Source organism: Capra hircus, chromosome 5 (assembly GCF_001704415.2).
Source record: "Capra hircus breed San Clemente chromosome 5, ASM170441v1, whole genome shotgun sequence".
Taxonomy (NCBI): domain Eukaryota; kingdom Metazoa; phylum Chordata; class Mammalia; order Artiodactyla; family Bovidae; genus Capra; species Capra hircus.
This window is the reverse complement of record NC_030812.1, coordinates 92,263,931-92,282,027: the sequence shown is the minus strand read 5'-3', so window position 1 is coordinate 92,282,027 and position 18,097 is coordinate 92,263,931. Positions and strand designations below refer to the sequence as shown.

The 18,097-nt window shown below is 39.3% G+C and overlaps 2 protein-coding genes across 2 annotated transcripts in view; both read right to left on the bottom strand.

Annotated features, from left to right (window-relative positions):
• SLC15A5 (solute carrier family 15 member 5) overlaps nt 1-18,097 on the bottom strand; it is a 99,671-nt gene that overhangs the window by 17,178 nt on the left and 64,396 nt on the right.
• Nucleotides 15,909-16,788, bottom strand: LOC102174421 (40S ribosomal protein S3a-like). The gene has a single exon (XM_018048428.1). The coding sequence runs from the start codon at nt 16,764-16,766 to the stop codon at nt 15,972-15,974; it is 795 nt and encodes a 264-aa protein (XP_017903917.1). The 5' UTR covers nt 16,767-16,788; the 3' UTR covers nt 15,909-15,971.

Sequence of the window (18,097 nt, the reverse complement as noted above, 5' to 3'; positions counted from 1 at the left end):
AAGAGTCTTCTCCAACACCACAGTTCAAAAGCATCAATTCTTCGGCACTCAGCCTTCTTCACAGTCCAACTCTCACATCCATACATGACTACTGGAAAAACCATAGCCTTGACTAGACGGACCTTAGTTGGCAAAGTAATGTCTCTGCTTTTGAATATGCTATTTAGGTTGCTCATAACTTTTCTTCCAAGGAGTAAGCGTCTTTTAATTTCATGGCTGCAGACACCAACTACAGTGATTTTGGAGCCCCCAAAAATGAAGTCTGACACTGTTTCCACTGTTTCCCCATCTATTTCCCATAGAGTGATGGGATCGGATGCCATGATCTTTGTTTTCTGAATGTTGAGCTTTAAGCCAACTTTTTCACTCTCCTCTTTCACTTTCATCAAGAGGCTTTTTACCTCCTCTTCACTTTCTGCCATAAGGGTGGTGTCATCTGCATATCTGAGGTTATTGATATTTCTCCCGGCAATCTTGATTCCAGCTTGTGTTTCTTCCAGTCCAACATTTCTCATGATGTACTCTGCATAGAAGTTAAATGAGCAGGGTGACAATATACAGCCTTGAGGTACTCCTTTTCCTATTTGGAACCAGTCTGTTGTTCCATGTCCAGTTCTAACTGTTGCTTCCTGACCTGCATACAGATTTCTCAAGAAAAAAATCTTACTAAACTGAATTTTTGAACACTAATAAGTTAAAAATGTTACACCCCTAGATGGTACACTATTATAAAAACTTTCCCCACTAAAATTTGCTATTAACTTCTACTTATTTTTTTAAATAACAGGATTTGGGTAAAACTAATAAAATGCCTTCAAAATTCATATGGAGGTATAAACCATAGGGAATATAATTTTTACATTTAATGTATTTTTATAGATGAATCACCACAAGAAGTATGATTAGTAATACCTGATATGCACTGCATGCATGCATGCTTAGTTGCTCAGTCGTGTCCGAATCTTTGCAGTCCCATGGACTGTAGCCTGTCAGGCTCCTCTGTTCATGGGATTTTTCAGGCAAGAATACTGGAGTGGGTTGCCATTTCCTCCTCCAGGGGATCTTCCTGACCCAGGGATCGAACCTGCATCTCCTATGTCTCCTGAATTTGCAGGCAGGTTCTTTACCCATTGAGCCACTGGATGCATTATATATCATAAAACTGTATAGTTAAAAAGAGAGTGATACTAAGCCAAACGCAAGAGGCATTGGAAAGGAACAAGACAGAAAGACATCCTTGAAACAATGCTAAGACCAGCTGAGAACTAAGTCTATATTAAAGTACATATCACTAACTGGTTTCATTTCATTTATCCTATAGTTGTGGAATATTTTTGGTTTAACTAACTTTTCTCAAAATATATCAAATTATGTTGTGAAACTTGTTTATTTGAATCAAATAAGTGTTATCTTCACTTAATACAAAAATTAAGTCCACATGAATAAGTCTGTTCTACTAGAATTCCATAGGGTTTCCCTGGTAGCTCAGTGGTAAAGTATCTGCCTGCATTGCAGGAGACCCAGGTTGGGTTCACATCCTCTGGAGTAAGCAATGGTAACTAGCTCCACTATTCTTGCCTGGAAAGTCCTATGGACAGAGGAGCCTGGCAGGCTACAGTCCATGGGGTTGCAAAGAGTTGGACATGACTGGAGTGACTGAGCATGCAAAATTCCATAACCATAGATAAATGTGATGAAGTTAATCACAATGAAAAAGGTTGATAAATTTGATTATTAATATATATCAACAAAACACATGTAAAACACTCATCTATAAAATGAAATGTTTAGTTAAAACTGGGAAAATATTAGCAATAAATGGCAATGATATAATAATATCCCTAAGGTTTAAAGAACATGGAAAGCAATAAGAAAAAACACAGATAGACTAAAAGAAAAATGGGCAAAGAATATGATATGTCATTTTATGAAGAAAAAAAGCAATGTTCATCACACTAAAAATTTCAATTTCCTGTTCTTAAAAATACAAATTAAAGTAACAATGGAATATAATTTTTTGCTAATCAGATTGATGAAGATTAAAATAGTAATATGCTCAGGGCTGAAATTAATACATTGAGACAAGCATTATCCTACCACACTGGTGGCATAATTGATTGGCCTTTTAGAAAACAATTTGGCTTTACTTCTCAAGAGTCTTTAAAATATTTAACTTCATTGAAAGAGCAATCACATTTCCAAGATTCTATTCTAAGGGGACAATCCTTATCTGATGTACTTTAACATTATATAAAATATGCACACCTTAGTAATATTTATTAGCATTAGAAAATGGGAAAAGTCTAAACATTCCTTAAGAAGGAAAAGGCAAATTAATATATATTATACATGTATATGTATATATTAAAATTAAATCAATATATATCCCCATCCACGCAATAAAACGTATCAAGTAATTGTTAAAAGTAAGCTTTCCTTTTTTCTTTCAGAGAAGAATTTCAAATAACATGGGACTATCTCTCAATATTTTTAAGGAAAGAATAAAAGGTAGGTACTTCATACAAATTTGTGTATTGAGCTTTCAGCAGGATTAATTCAGGCACTAATTTTGTTTAAAATAGATACCCATAGGGCTTCCCTGGTGGCTCAGTGGAAAAGAATTTGCCTGCCAATTCAAGAGAAATGGGTTTGATCCCTGATCCAGGAAGATCCCACACGCTGTGGAGTAATTAAGCCTGTGTGCCTGAACTATTAAGCCTGTGCTCTAGAGCATGGGAACCACAACTATTGAGCCCATGGGCCACAGCTTTTTCTCCTTTCCTTTATACTTTGAATTTATTTCATCATATATGGCAGAATAATAATATTTTAAAACATATATGGGCTCCTTTATGGGAGAAAAATATTTTTAAACCACTTCATCAAACATACTTTTGAGGATATTTGACTTCTAAAAATTATTTCTGATTTATTATAAAAGACCCAAAATGGCTGGTTTTCCACTACAATCAACTCTTTTTCAGCAGTCAAAGTCTGGATGACAGCCTCAATATTGTAAGTTGCAAGTTATGTGCTATTTATGAACCTATCCTAAGATTTTATTTTGGAAACTATAATACCCCAAGTAACAATAACCAGTCGAGTCTGAACCCTTCAGTGACATTTCACTATATTCTGTATTGAAATCCTAGATTTACCCAATGCCTCAGGTATACCTGACATTATTTTAAGTGCTAGAATATATTGGGTGTTTTTAAAAAAATTTTATTTATTTTTTAATTGGTGGAAAATAGCTTACAATTTTGTGTTGGTTTCTGCAGTACAACACACACTATATATTATATATATATATATAAAATGATAAGCATATTGTTTTGATTCCAGGCATATTTCAGTTATGACAAGCATATTGTTTTTGATTTAAGGCAGATTTCAACTATCTCTTTTTGGAGGAAGAGGTAGTATTTTCTCTTTTTACTAACATTTCATTCTGAATGTTATGGAGCTGTGAAAATATTTAAAATTTTTTATTGAAGTATAGTTGATTTACAATGTTGTGTTTATTACCTATGTACAGCAAAGTGACTCAGTTGTACATATAAATATTCACTGTTTTTAAAATATTCTTTGTCATTATGATTTATCATAGGATATTGAACATAGTTCTCTGTGCCATACAACAGGACTTGCTGCTTGCTGCTTACCCATTCCACATATAAAAGCCTACATCTGCTAACCCCAATCTCCCACTCCATCCCTCCCCTAAGCCCTCTCCTCCTTGGCAACCGAGGTCTGTTCTCTATGTCTGTGATTCTGTTTCTGTTTCATAGACCCAGTTGTGTCATATTTCAGATTCCATATAAGTGACATTCAGTTCAGTTCAGTCGCTCAGTTGTGTCCGACTCTTTGCGACCCCATGAATCGCAGCACGCCAGGCCTCCCTGTCCATCACCATCTCCCGGAGTTCACTCAGACTCACGTCCATCAAGTCCGTGATACCATCCAGCCATCTCATCCTCGGTCGTCCCCTTCTCCTCCTGCCCCTAATCCCTCCCAGCATCAGAGTCTTTTCCAATGAGTCAACTCTTCACATGAGGTGGCCAAAGTACTGGAGCTTCAGCTTTAGCATCATTCCTTCCAAAGAAATCCCAGGGCTGATCTCCTTCAGAATGGACGGGTTGGATCTCCTATACTATACGGCATTTACCTTTCTTTCTGACTTACTTCACTTAGCATGATAATCTCTATTATCATACTATGTTCCAATGTTCCAAATGGCATTATTTCATTCTTTTTTATGACTAAGTAATATTTCATTCTATCACACACAGATGTTCAGTAATTATTGCCAGCTTCCCTGGTGCCTCAGACAGTAAGAATCCACCTGCAATGCAGGAGACCAGGGTTCGATACTTGGGTCAGGAAGATCCCCTCGAGAAGGGAATGGCATGGGAACCTATTCCAGTGTTCTTGCCTGGAGAATTCCATGGACAGAGGAACCCGGTGGGCTACAGTCCATGTGGTCACAAAGAGTCAGACATGACTGAGTGACTCACACGCGCAATATTTCATTGTATACATATATATATATACATATATATATGTATATATATATATACACACCTCATCTTCTTTATCCATTCATCTGTCAGTGAACATTTAGGTTGTTTCCATGTCTTGGCTATTGTGAACAGGGTTGCTATGGACATAGGGGTGCATCTATCTTTTTGAATTACAGTTTTGTCTGGGTATGTATCCAGGAGTGGGATCACTGGATCATGTGGCAATTTTATTTTTAGTTTTCTGAGAAACCTCTACACTGTTTTCCATAGTGGCTGCACCAACTAACATTCCCATCAACAGTGCAGGAGGATTCCCTTTTCTCTACCCTGCCTCCAGCATTTATTATTTGTGGACTTTTTAATGATGGCCATTCTGACTGATGTGAGGTGGTACTTCATGGTAGTTTTGATTTGTGTCTCTCTAACAATTAGCAGTGTTGAGCATCTTTTCAAGTAACTATTGGCCATCTGTATATCTCCTTTGGAAAAATGTCTATTTAGATCCCCTGCCCAATTTTGGATAGGGCTGTTTATTTTGTTGTTGTTGAGTTGTATGAGCTGTTTGTATATTTTGGAAATTAAGCCCTTGTCCATCATATCATTCGCAAATATCTTCTCCCATTCTGTAGGTTGTATTTTCATTTTGTTTAGGGTTTCCTCTGGGTGTGCAAAAGCTTGTAAGTTTGACTAGGTCCTATTTGTTTATTTTTATCTTTATTTAAAAGTCAAAAGATCAGAAGCTCAGTCCTGGGTGATCATTGGAAGGACTGATGTTGAAGCTGAAACTCCAATACTTTGGCCACCTGATTGTGAAGAGCTGACTCATTTGAAAAGACCCTGTTGCTGGGAAAGATTGAGGGCAGGAGGAGAAGGGGACGACAGAGGATGAGATGGCTGAATGGCATCCCCAACTTGATGGACATGGGTTTGGGTAGATTCTGGGAGTTGGTGATGGACAGGGAGGCCTGGCGTGCTGTCAACTCATGGGAGCGCAAAGAGTTGGACACAACTGAGCGACTGAACTGAACTGAAAAGTCAAAAACCTTAAAATGTGCCTTTTGAAATTTTTCAAGGACTTCAGTTGGGCACAGGGAGCAATTATTTCCTTCAAACTTTGTTAGATTTTTTAAAAGTTATTTTATAATGGGAATGGTTTAGCAAATATCCAAAATGGTTGAGGCAAAACTGAAATGGGTTTTACACCTTACTTTATTTCAGGCACATCTATCACTTCACTGTCTGCTTTTGGCTTTGGAGCCAAGAAGTAGGCAATTAAAAAGATGTAACCATCATTCTCCAGGGTGTATGTGCTTCTGCATCTCGAGAAATAAACCCTATGCAGTAAAAAGAGCTTTCCAATCAGGAATCCACCGCTATAGGATTTGGGCAACTTGTATAGCTTTCTGAGCTCATTTCCTTCTTATCCGTGATGGGGCTACAAATACCTACCCCCAAAGAATTGTTGTGAAGATTTAATGAAATAATATCCTTGTGAAATGCATGTAGCAAGGTCTGCATATAACTGACACTTAATAAATGTTAATTTCTTTCCTTCCTCCTTTCAGTAACCTGATTTAAATGCTTCATTTGAGATTCATAGCTCTCCTACCTGAGTTAATTTTTAAAACACATTAATTTTCATGATACCTGAAGGAAATAATATCTAACAACTATATTCTAACTTTGGCTTTTCTACCACTTTTTTCATATTTATCTAATAACTACTCAAATTATTATTACCCTCAATTTACAGACAAGGAAACAGGCACAGAGAGGCTGAACTGTTTGCCTAAAGTCATGTAAAGGAGATAGAATAAGTATTTGTTGAATGAAAGGGTGGTTGGAGTTTGGTCCTGAATCTACACATGCTCAATACTTTTTTCTCATAACAATGTCTGCATGGAGACTTAAATTTGCATTTCTACTTCTTGGGAATTGTGGATAAAAATGAAATCAGCTTGCTGTTTCCAGGAAGGGACACAGTGTCTTTCAAAACTGTAGAGAAATCTCTATGCATTGTTCACTTGAACTGCAGGAGAACGGGCCTGGGTACTATTTGGGATAACAAGCTTTCTTAGAAGGGTGAGTTCATTCTTTTGAAGAGCATTGGGAGGTAAAAACCCATCAAGATAGTGTGTTCTCATGATGATTTCAATGAATTATCATGGAAATGAGTTTTAGAAGAGAGGTAATGCTTTGTGATAATAGCCCGATAATGCCATTAGCAATGAACTGTAATTGTAATAGCATTAGTCAAATGAATATATCTGATATTAATTTGAGTGTCAAATATTTCTATAAGATTCTTCTTGTTAATTAAACATCAGCCTCGGTATTATTAATTCAGTATCTAGCCAGTACTTGCACATAGTAGGAACCTAATATGTTTTTGTGGACTGATTTAATAAATCCATCTCTAAGTGGAGCTATTTCAAAGAGTGAAATATTGAATTTAAATAACATCATGGCTATAGCAGGAACTGATTTTTGTCCCAAATCTGCCTGCTTCTACAGTCTGTTCACTCATTTGCAGCTTCAATTAGCTAATGGTGCAGACATTAATTTCAGAATTTGAGAAGAAAGCTTTCTCACTTCTTTGCATATTTATGAGAAAATAGCCTATAAGATTTACCCCCAGAGTACTTAAAGTCATGAATAGAGTTTGTGCCTTTCTCCCTGTGTCTTGTGATCTTTAGACCATTTTAAAATCTACTGGACAGTCTCATGACTGCCTTGAGCACCTGAATATTACTGAGTAGAATCATGCTTTAGGTGGTTTGAAATCGCCCTTCATGATCACCAGTGTCAACTACGCCTTCAACACTACCGCGCATCTTAACACTTTTCTTCTTCTTTTTATTTATTTACTTTTGGCTGTGCTGGGTCTTTGACGCACACGGACTTTCTCTAGTTGTGGTGCATGGGCTTCTCATTGTGGCGGTGTCTCTTGATTTGCAGAGCGCGGGTTCTAGGCACATGGGCTCAGTGATTGTGGTGCATGGACTTAGATGCCCTGCGGCATGTGGAATCTGTCTGGACCAGGGACTAAGCCTGTGTCCCCTGCATTGGCGGGCAGCTTCTTAACCACTGGACCACCAGGGAAGTCCAGCACTTCTCTTCTAAATCATCTTTTCTAGCTCTCAAAATAACATTCTCCTATCTCCCATTCTTCTTATTCTTCATTCTCATCCTATTTCCTTTTTGCTCTCATGAATGGTTTGCTGCCTACTTTATGAAGAAAGTTGGGACCCTTGAAAGGAAGACTCCAGTATATTTCTAATACGAGAACTATACATCTGCTTGCACCTGCACACCCGCTCTCCTTTCTTCTATTTCAGTAGAGGAAAGAAATATCTACCCTCTGATAAGAAGTCCATCTCCCTTTCTTTCTTGCATTTTTTTTTTTGCTTGCATATATTTCTTTCTTTTTAAAAAACTTTCTTTTTATTGGCGTATAGCCCATTGATAATGTTCTGATAATTTCAGGTGCACAGCAAAGAGACTCAGCCACACACATACGTGTATCCATTCTCTTGCATTTTTAATTTCTCCACTTGTACCAGATATTTTCATCAGTTAAACATGCTCAAGTATCTTTCAAGATTAAAAAAAAAAAGTATCTTGAACTCACATCTCAGTTTCCCAGATAAAACACAGGACCCATAGTTAAATCTGATTTTAAGAACAACCTTGAAATATTTTTTTTAGAAGGAGCATGTCCTGAATAGTGCCCTGGTAACTTTATAAAGTATAATTTATGCAAAGTACATCCATATTATTGCACGGGATATATTTATTCTAAAAAAAATTTAGTTTACTTGAAATTCAGATGTAACTGGGTGTCTTGTATTTTTATCTGCTAAAGTTGGCAAATCTACCCACAGCTTCCTCCAGCCACCACTTTATTTTTTAAATATTCAGAGAAAGTTCTTCAAAAGAGACACAGATGTATAGAACAGTCTTTTGGACTCTGTGGGAGAGGGAGAGGGTGGGATGATTTGGGGGAATGGCGTGGAAACATGTATAATATCATATAAGAAATGAATCACCAGTCCAGGTTCGGTACAGGATCCTTGGGGCTGGTGCACTGGGATGACCTGGGGGGGGTGGTACGGGGAGGGAGGTGGGAGGGGGGTTCAGGATGGGGAACACGTGTACACCCGTGGTGGATTCATGTTGATGTATGACAGAACCAATACAATATTGTAAAGTAAAAAAAAAACAACAAAAGAGTGGTTTTAAATGTGATGCCTCTATTTCCTCACTTAGTAGCTATTTTTGACCCTGTTCCAATCTGGTTTTCTTTCGCTTTTCACTGCTGAAATGACTCTTGTTACAGTTATTAAGGATCGTAATGTTGCAAATCTAAGGATACTTTCCATTCTTCATTCTATTATTTGATCTCACAGTAGCATTTTTTTATACATAAACATATATTGTTTATATAAAATACAGGGACTAGAAGGGGAAGGACCGCTCATTATCAAATGATGTTAATGACTGTTTTGCTGCTGTTGAATAGAAATGTGCTCTATACAGGCATTTAATATCTGGCTTCATTCGCTTCATCATGTTTAATCATCATATTGAATATCTGACTTCATTTCCTTCATCACTGAGCAGCATTTCTGAAACTAAGAGATTGACGAATTTTCTGAGTTTTATACTTGCTATTTCTTCTTTTTTGACCATTCCTTACATTCCTTGTTTGAGCTATTTCACCCTCAGAGCATCTTTAGAATTTTCCTTTTCATTTCTTACTGATCCTTGTTTTTTGTTAGACATTTTATTTTGTATTGGAGTATAGCCGATTATCAATGTGGTGATAGTTTCAGATCTCACAGTAGCATTTAACACAACTTACTATTTCCTATTTTCAGTGAACACACAGCACGCAGACACACATGCACGCACATACACATCCATGCATGAAAGCATGTATTTCCCCCTATCTCTCTGGCTGTCCTCTTCCTTCTCTAGCCAGCCATTTCTCCTCCACCCAACCTCTAATATCTAGGTCCTTCTCTCCTTTTCTTCTCCTTCTTAATACTCACACTAGATAATTTTGTTCACTTCCTTGGATTCAAATGCTATTTTTGTGCCACAGATTGTCATATTTATATATCTAACCCAGATCCTTTTTCTGAGCTCCAGGTATTTCCCTTTGGATGTCTCATAGATAGGTCAAACTTAATGTGTTAAAGGTGATAAGTTTTTCAACCTATCTGTCTTCTAACGTTCTCCATTTGGTGAATAGAATCTTTGCCCACCCAGTTATCTTTTGGCAGAATCTGGACAACTTCCTTGACCCCACTTCTACATGCTACCACCTCCTAACTCAAAACCATCACTACCCTACCTCTAAAATCAAGCTCACATTCATCCATTTCTCTCCATCTGCCTACTTTGTCACTAGTTCATCATTACTAGACTTGCCTGAGTTTTACTTCAGTTGAACCCATCCTGCTTCTCCCAAGCCATTCTTCTTTCCTTTTCAAATTACACTGCATCCGCAGTGATCTTAAAACACAAGAAGATGTGACTTGCTTAGTGCCTTTATACATTCTTACTGCATATAGATTTTTTAAAATTAGAGGGAAACTGTTTTACAATGTTGTGTTGGTTTCTGCTGTACGACAACATGAATCAGTCATAAGTATCCATAGATGCCCTCCCTCTTAAGCCTCCCTCCCACCCACCCCATCCCATCCCTGTAGGTCATCACAGAGCGCTGAGCTGAGCTCGCTGAGCTGTACATCAGCTTCCCACTATCCGTTTTACACATGGTAGTGTATATATGTCAATGCTACACTCTCAATTGGTCCCACCCTATCCTTCCCCCCCTGTGTTCACAAGACCATTTTCTATGTCTCTATCTGTTTCTATGTGTCTCTGTTTCTGCCCTGTAAATGGGTTCATCAATATCATTTTTCTAGATTCCATATATATTGCATACAGCTTTTTAAAAAATATCTGTAAGCCAAAGTTCCTGCATGATTTTACTCCTACTTCCTTGACCTGACTTCACGTGATTCTCCCTGAATATTTTCAGGCTACTCAGATCTTTTCTGAGTTCCTCTGATGCACCAGGTGACTCCTTACTTCTAGGCTTTGATATATGCCTGCTTCCCTGGTGGCTCAGTGGTAAAGTATACACCAATGCAAGAGATGTGGGTTTGATCCCTGGGTTGAGAAGATCCCTTGGAGAAAGATGTGGCTACCCACTCCAGTACTCTTGCTTGGAGAATTCCATGGACAGAGGAGCTTGGAAGGCTATTGTCCATGGGATCAAAAGGAGTTGGACATGACTGAGCAACTAACACTTTCACTTGTTATATATTCTCTCTACCAGAAATTCTTCACCCTTATGCTTACCAAGGCAAATACCATTCATTTTTCTAGAGTCAACTTCAACACTGCAGGAAGGAACACAGGTGTGTGTCTAACTCTATCTAGATGTGTAAATTTGCCTTGCAAAGGGTGTACCACTAATGACATGGGTCCAAGAGGGCCAAGAAAAATCTCAGAACATAGCTTTATTTCATCTCATCCCAATCCAGTCCTAGAATTGAAGCTGACTAGGACATCTGTGCTCTGCATTTATGGAACATATTCCTGAAGAATTATAAAAGTGCCAAATTGGAACATCATATCCGTGATAATCCTAGCCCACTTGGAAAATGTTGAGATCCCATTCAAATTACAATAACAACCACCCCAACAACACAAATCATTATTTTTTGTGTGCTTTTACTGATTTGGTGCTTTATATCTATTTCCTCTGGTCGTCCAAGATATCTTGGAAGTTGTTAGTGACACCATTTAGAGAAGGAGGAATTGAGACTCAGAAAAATTAAGTAATGTGTAGTCAAGGGTTGCAAAATCCTTTCTTCTGTCCCTTTAGGTTCTTCTGGCTGGTCTAAGAATGAAACTGACCTGAGACAGATTGACAGGAGAAAATAAAATTGAATCTTGTACTTACAAGGACCTCCCCCCACATGACAGGTTCAAAGAGAGAAAGATACAATGAGGTATATATGCCATCATGAAGTAAGAAATGGGGTAGGGACCTGGAGCTTCCAAGAAAGGAAGGTCATTCGTAGGATGATAAGAAAGACAGCAGATGTTTGATAACTATATGTCTGCCCTGCCATATAGATAAATATAATAACATAATAGTGTAAGAACCTTGTGGCTTCCTAGGTGGCTCAGTGGTAAAGAACCTGCCTGCCATTGTGGGAGCTGTGGGTTTGATACCTGGGTCAGGAAGATCCCCTGGAGAAGGGAATGGCTACCCATGCCAGTATTTTTGCCTGGAGAATCCCATGGACAGAGAAGTCTGGTGGGCTGAGTCTGCTGCTGCTGCTGCTAAGTCATGTCTGTCGTGTCTGACTGTGTGCAATCCCATAGACGGCAGCCCTCCAGGCTCTCCCATCCCTGGGATTCTCCAGGCAAGAACGCTGGAATCTAGAGGGTTGCCAAAAGTTGACACAACTGATCGACTGAGCACATAGGCCTAGATAAATACAGACGTTTGGTAATTAGATGTTTGCCCTGCCATCTTAGATAAAGTGTATCTCTGATGAAAACTCTTTTTTTTCTGGGGAAAACTTTCCAATTTAAATTTTTTCAATGAATCTAAGGGAGAGGCAGTAGGGTCCCCACTGCCTTTCACTCAAAATAATCCACATGCCAAAGGAACTCATCTTGGGAAGACCTGTTCTGAACCCCTAGAGCTAAAAACTTCACAGCTTATTAAGGGCAGAGTTGAGTTTGAATTCAAGTGCTCTGACTCCAAATTCTGCCCTTTCTACCTCTCATGAGCCAGCAGCACTGGATACTTGCTGTCCATGTTGGAAAGGTATTTTGAGCTTTGACCTGATACTGTTGTGAAAACTTAAGGTCTTGGGGCAACGCCGAGGGTCTCTGTGGAGCCAAGCGTTGAGGATGTAGAGTAAATTGTTTCTGGAACATATAATCCCATTGGATGAGGGGGTCTCTGCACCTGATTCTGACTGAGAAAGAAGAGCAGGGTTTGCTCGTGAAGCACCGGGGGCCTGCCATATCATCCATGGGAATGGGGGCACTAAACTACTTGACAATCAAATGTAGAATATGGCCCGGCTTCCCAGGTGGCGCTAGTGGTAAAGAATCCGCCTGCCAATGCAGGAGATGCAAGGGGCACAGGTTTGATTCCTGGGTCAGGAAGATCCCCTGAGAAGGAAATGACAGCCCACTCCAGCATTCTTCCCTAGAAAATCCCAGGGACAGAGGAGCCTGGCAGGCAACAGTTGGACACGACTTAGCGACTGAATAACAACAACATAGGTGAATTCCTGGGTAGCGAGCCACTTTTCCCCTCTGGGTCTATCGTTTCAATACCCATATGAAGTTGGACCTTAGGCACTGACCTGAGTTTGAAGAAACCCATCTCCAAGAAAATAGGCGCGGACCTGTGAAATCCAGCTGAATAGCTTTCCAGATGCATAAATATTTTCTTCTTTCAAGTTTACTGCAACTGCAAATTCCCATTTCAAGAACAACCCAGTGATTCATGCCGACAAGGCTGTCAGTGGTCTCAATCATCAGAGATATTTAAATGAGAATTTTAAAAGATCACAGTTTTATTTTAAAATGGCTCTTGATGGGCGTTAAACTGCTACGTGCTCTGCCCCTTTGCTGAACTCTGAAAAGGAAGGGCTAACAGGGACAGGAAGATGTATACCTTGACCTCTTGATTCTGCCCAATTATCCTTTTTTTCTCTGAGACATTCTGCTTTGGATCTTTCAATCACCTCCACGTCCGTAACTAAGATGTCACTTTTCACTGAATTCCCATTTTGTTATTTTTGTCAGAAGGTAAGCTTGTGCTCACGCATGTGAGAAAATTGATCTGGTTGCTAATGGCGCAGAGTCGAAATAAGCAGTTTGACTGACTTCTTCACTCCCTTTTTATTAGCATTGCTACTTTTAGATAAACTATTCCTGAAATGATTAGTGTAGGAGGATGGGTTTAGTCTTGTATCTTCTCCTTTAAGGCACTTAGAGTTAGAGATCCCAGAAGCATCAGTTTTCTCACTTGTACTGAAAATGTCACTCTAACAGCTATCTGTCTGCACCGTCAAGTTTTGAGAAATCTTTTGAATTTACCGCATTCACACCATCCTCCATCATGGTGCTAAAAATGACTAATGCAGCTTGGAGACTGTGATAACTGATCATCTTTTCCAATCATACGCTAACACTCACACACACACACTCACATACACACATGCTCTGCTGACATGAATCCTTAAAGATTTAAAATATCCTATATGCTAAATGGAATGTGGAGGCTTGTGGGATGCTTAAACATAGAGCTATAGAGTTCTTTTTCATGATGCTCAGTTCTGTCAAAGAAATTGGTCTGGCTGTTTGATTAAACAGACTGATCTTCTTTCTAACTGAATGGGCCACTATGGCTTTATTCTATATTTAAAATAAGCTCTAACATTAAAATGCTCAAATATATTATTTAACTTTATCTTCTCATCATCTCTGAGAACAGTGAACTGCAGCATTTCCTTTTTTTAAGCATTCTTAACGAGATGGTGTCCTACCTGAAATCATGCAGATAGTCTAAGGATCACTCTCTTTTAGAGGCCCTAATTAGTCACCATAAGCCAGTTTAGGGTCACTAAAATAAAATCATCTAAATGAACTTCATTGCCTTTCTTGATGAATGCTAATCTGATGGCTAAAGTGACTGTCACAAACTCAGATATATCTACTCCCAGAAAAAAACTATTTGACAAAAGTCTCCTGTGATGTCATTCTGGGAATGATGGAGAATCGTGTGGGCTCAATGATAGTAACTAGGTGAAGAGGCAGCTGATTATATCCAAAAGGAGAGGATTAGTTGATTACCATTAACTTACAGTGAGGTCTCTAGGAATTTTCAACAAGGCTCTGCTTTTTGTCCTGTCCAATTCAACAATTTTATCAATTACCTGAAAGAAGTCTAGAAACTTGCTTACTAAATTTGCCAGTGACACAAAGCTGGTAAAGAAGTAAAGACCCGTAATTCACCAGATGACAGAACCAAGTTTTTAAACTGTCCGTTATTTAGAATGATGGGTTGACATTTATTAAGGATAAGAGATAAAGTCCTGCATTTAATTAGACAACGAAATTGTGATAAGATGATTGGAACTGAACTGAGAGAAACTGCTAAAAATAAAAAAAGAAGCCTTAGGTTTTAATTGAACATAGGTATGATGCAACTACTGAAAAAGTAACTACAATCTCCGTTGGCATTCTATTAAAAATGTCGAGAGAGAGAGATTGAGAAGGTTGATAAAAGTAACATATCTATCTTGGATGTACCCATTTTGAGCCTTGTGATTGAGTCTGGAAACCATATTTTAAGAACAATACTGACAAATTGTTATCTATCCATCAAGATAGAGGGGTTTTGATAATGAAAAATCAAGGAATCATGTACTATGAAAAAAATTGGAGTGGTTTGTCTCTATATTAGAAGGGGGTCAAAATAGCTATCTTTATTGAATACTTATTATGCATATTAACTACTTAATCCTCTAAGCAACATAATGAATTATTTATTGTTGCTATTGACATGAAAACTGAAGACACAGAGCTAGACTACCTGGATTGGAATCCGTGGAGTTTGACTATAGAACCTACTCTTTTAACATTGTACATTATTGCCCCAAATATTTATTGAATGTTTTGAAGAGTTGCTATGTGGACAGAAAAAGTAGGTTTATTCTGGGAAATATATTTATTAACAGTTGGGTTACTTCTCAAAGTAGAGAACATTTCCTGGGTACTAGAAGAAGACTGTGCATCTTCTAGTTTGGGGTATAGTGTTAGATTAGATGACCTCAACAGTGACACCCAATTGCAAGATTCTAGATGCTTTGAAACTGTGGTGTTGGAGAAGACTCTTGAGAGTCCCTTGGACTGCAAGGAGATTCAACCATTCCATTCTGAAGGAGATCAACCCGGGGATTTCTTTGGAAGGAATGATGCTAAAGCTGAAACTCCAGTACTTTGGCCACCTCATGTGAAGAGTTGACTCATTGGAAAAGACTCTGATGCTGGGAGGGATTGGGGGCAGGAGGAGAAGGGGATGACAGAGGATGAGATGGCTGGATGGCATCACTGACTCCATGGATGTGAGTCTGAGTGAACTCCGGGAGTTGGTGATGGACAGGGAGGCCTGGTGTGCTGCAATCCATGGGGTCGCAAAGAGTTGGACACGACTGAGCGACTGAACTGAAATGAACTGAACTGATTAGGATATGACTTGATGTAACACAGTATTAGTATGAATAGAAAAACATTTTAAAGAAGTAAATTAAATCAATTAGCAGTAATTTATTTTTATTTATTTTTTTTACCACAAATAAGATCTTTTATTTGTCACCATTAAGAGTCTGCGTTTTAAACCGATTCTTGGACTGGTGGCTCGTATCCATCAGCTCGTTCAACTTTAGCACCTGTCTCATCCCCAGTAGCTTTTCCAGAACTACTACCTTCACTATGTAGCTCCATGAGTTTTCCCAATTCAAATTTGGGCTTCTTCAGCATTTTTACTTTTCTAACGAAGACATCATGGAGTGGATAAATAGATTGGCAAGCCTTTTCTATGTCTTTTCCAATGCTATCTGGAATCAGTTTAGTGACCACCTCTTTCAGGTCATTGGTCTGCACCTCTCGAGTCATGATCTCCATCATCTTCTTGCGGATCTGGCGCACCTGCTGGTGCTGGGCGTAAGAGGTCTTCCGAATCTGATTGTTGCGCTTTTTAGTAAAACCCACACAGAACAGACGAAGCAAGTAACCATCGGTAGTCTTGACATCAACGTGAGCTTCAGTCATGGTCTGCCATTTTTTGACCATGGAGCACATTTTGTCACGGGTAAGATCCATACCATGAAAGTTAGTCAGGCAGTTTTTGCCCTGAACATCCTCAGTAATTAGCCTGAATTTTCTAAATGCTGCTTCATCATTCTGCAGATCAGCAAGACTCACTTCAAAAACATGACCTTTAAGGCCATCAAATGCGATTTTGGTTCCTTGAGTTCTCGTGACCAATGTTTTCCCAATATTCCTTATATTGAACATAGCTGGTGCTTTCACATCATACCAATCTTTTTTAGAAAATGGGTCAACCACTTTCTTCTTGGCTCCCTTTTTGCCTCCTTTCGTAAGGCGCTTGTTCTTGCCGACCGCCATGGTGCCACTCAGAGAGCCAAAAGGGCAGTTAGCAGTAATTTAAATGATGTTCTTTTCAATATGAGTTTAGAGACTGCTCCTCCCCTCTGCCTCACATTGCATGATGCTAAGATGTACTCACTGTGTGTTCTTGGTAGACCTCTTTTAATGGGCACCAAACTCTGCCAAAACTGTATAAACTCTTGGGCTTTCATGATGGCTCAGTGGTAAAGAATCAGCCTGCCACTGCAGGAAATGTGGTTCCATCCATGATCCGGGAAGATGTCACGTGCTGTAGAGCACCTAAGCTCAAGTGCCACTACTATTGAGTCTGAGCTTAGAGCCAGGAGGCCACAACTACTGAGCCCATGTGCTGCAGCTACTGAAGCCCATGTGCCCTAGAGCCTGTGCTCCGCAAGGAGAGAAGCCACTGCAATGAGAAGCCTGCCCACTGCAACTAGAGAGTAGATGCTTTGTCAACTTTATACAATTGTTGTGATAGACCCAGTGATGTTATATAGCAGATCCTATCATACTGTGCAGATTCTCAGTAAAAATAGATTTTCAGTAAAACATATTTGCAAGAACAGTTGTGTGTAATAAGAAAATTGTCTAGCCTTTCTTCCTGGTTCCTGGGAGGTAAACTCTAAAATCTCTGAATTTCCCAAGGGACTGAAGTGTCTCTGTTATTCATGGTTGGCTCAATAAGCCCCACCTGATGGTTTTTCTTAATGGCATGACTCAGAATGGGAGTTGGCAAGCCTGGAAGACCAACCACAGGGTTAGAGGGTTGGCATTTTGAGCCACAGAGTGGGTATCAGCCCAGTTTTTGGGGAGAGAAGATAGACTGGAGACTGAGTTCAACTACATGGCCAATGGTTCAGTCAGTCCTGCGCACATGAGACAGAAGTGTTAGTTGCTCAGTCGTGTCCAGCTCTTTGTGAACCCAAGGACGGTAGCCCGCCAAGCTCCTCTGTCCATGGGACTCTCTAGGCAAGAATACTAGAGTGGGTAGCCATTCTCTTCTCCAGGGCATCTTCCGGACCCAGGGATCGAACCTGGGTCTTCCTGCATTGCAGGCAGATTCTTTACAGTCTGAGACATCAGGGAAGCCCCTACCTCGATAAAAACTCTGCATACTGAAGCTCAGGCAAGCTCTCCTGGGTGACAGTGCTCTGTGTACTGTCACACTGCTGTGACACTGTCACACTGATGCCATTTGGGTACAACATCTCCGAGGATGAAACAAGCTTCGTTTCTGGAACCCTCCTAGACCTTGTTTTATGCATCTCTGCCTTTATCTCATTCCGATTTGTGCTTTTTTGCTATAATAAAGCTGTAATCACAAGTAT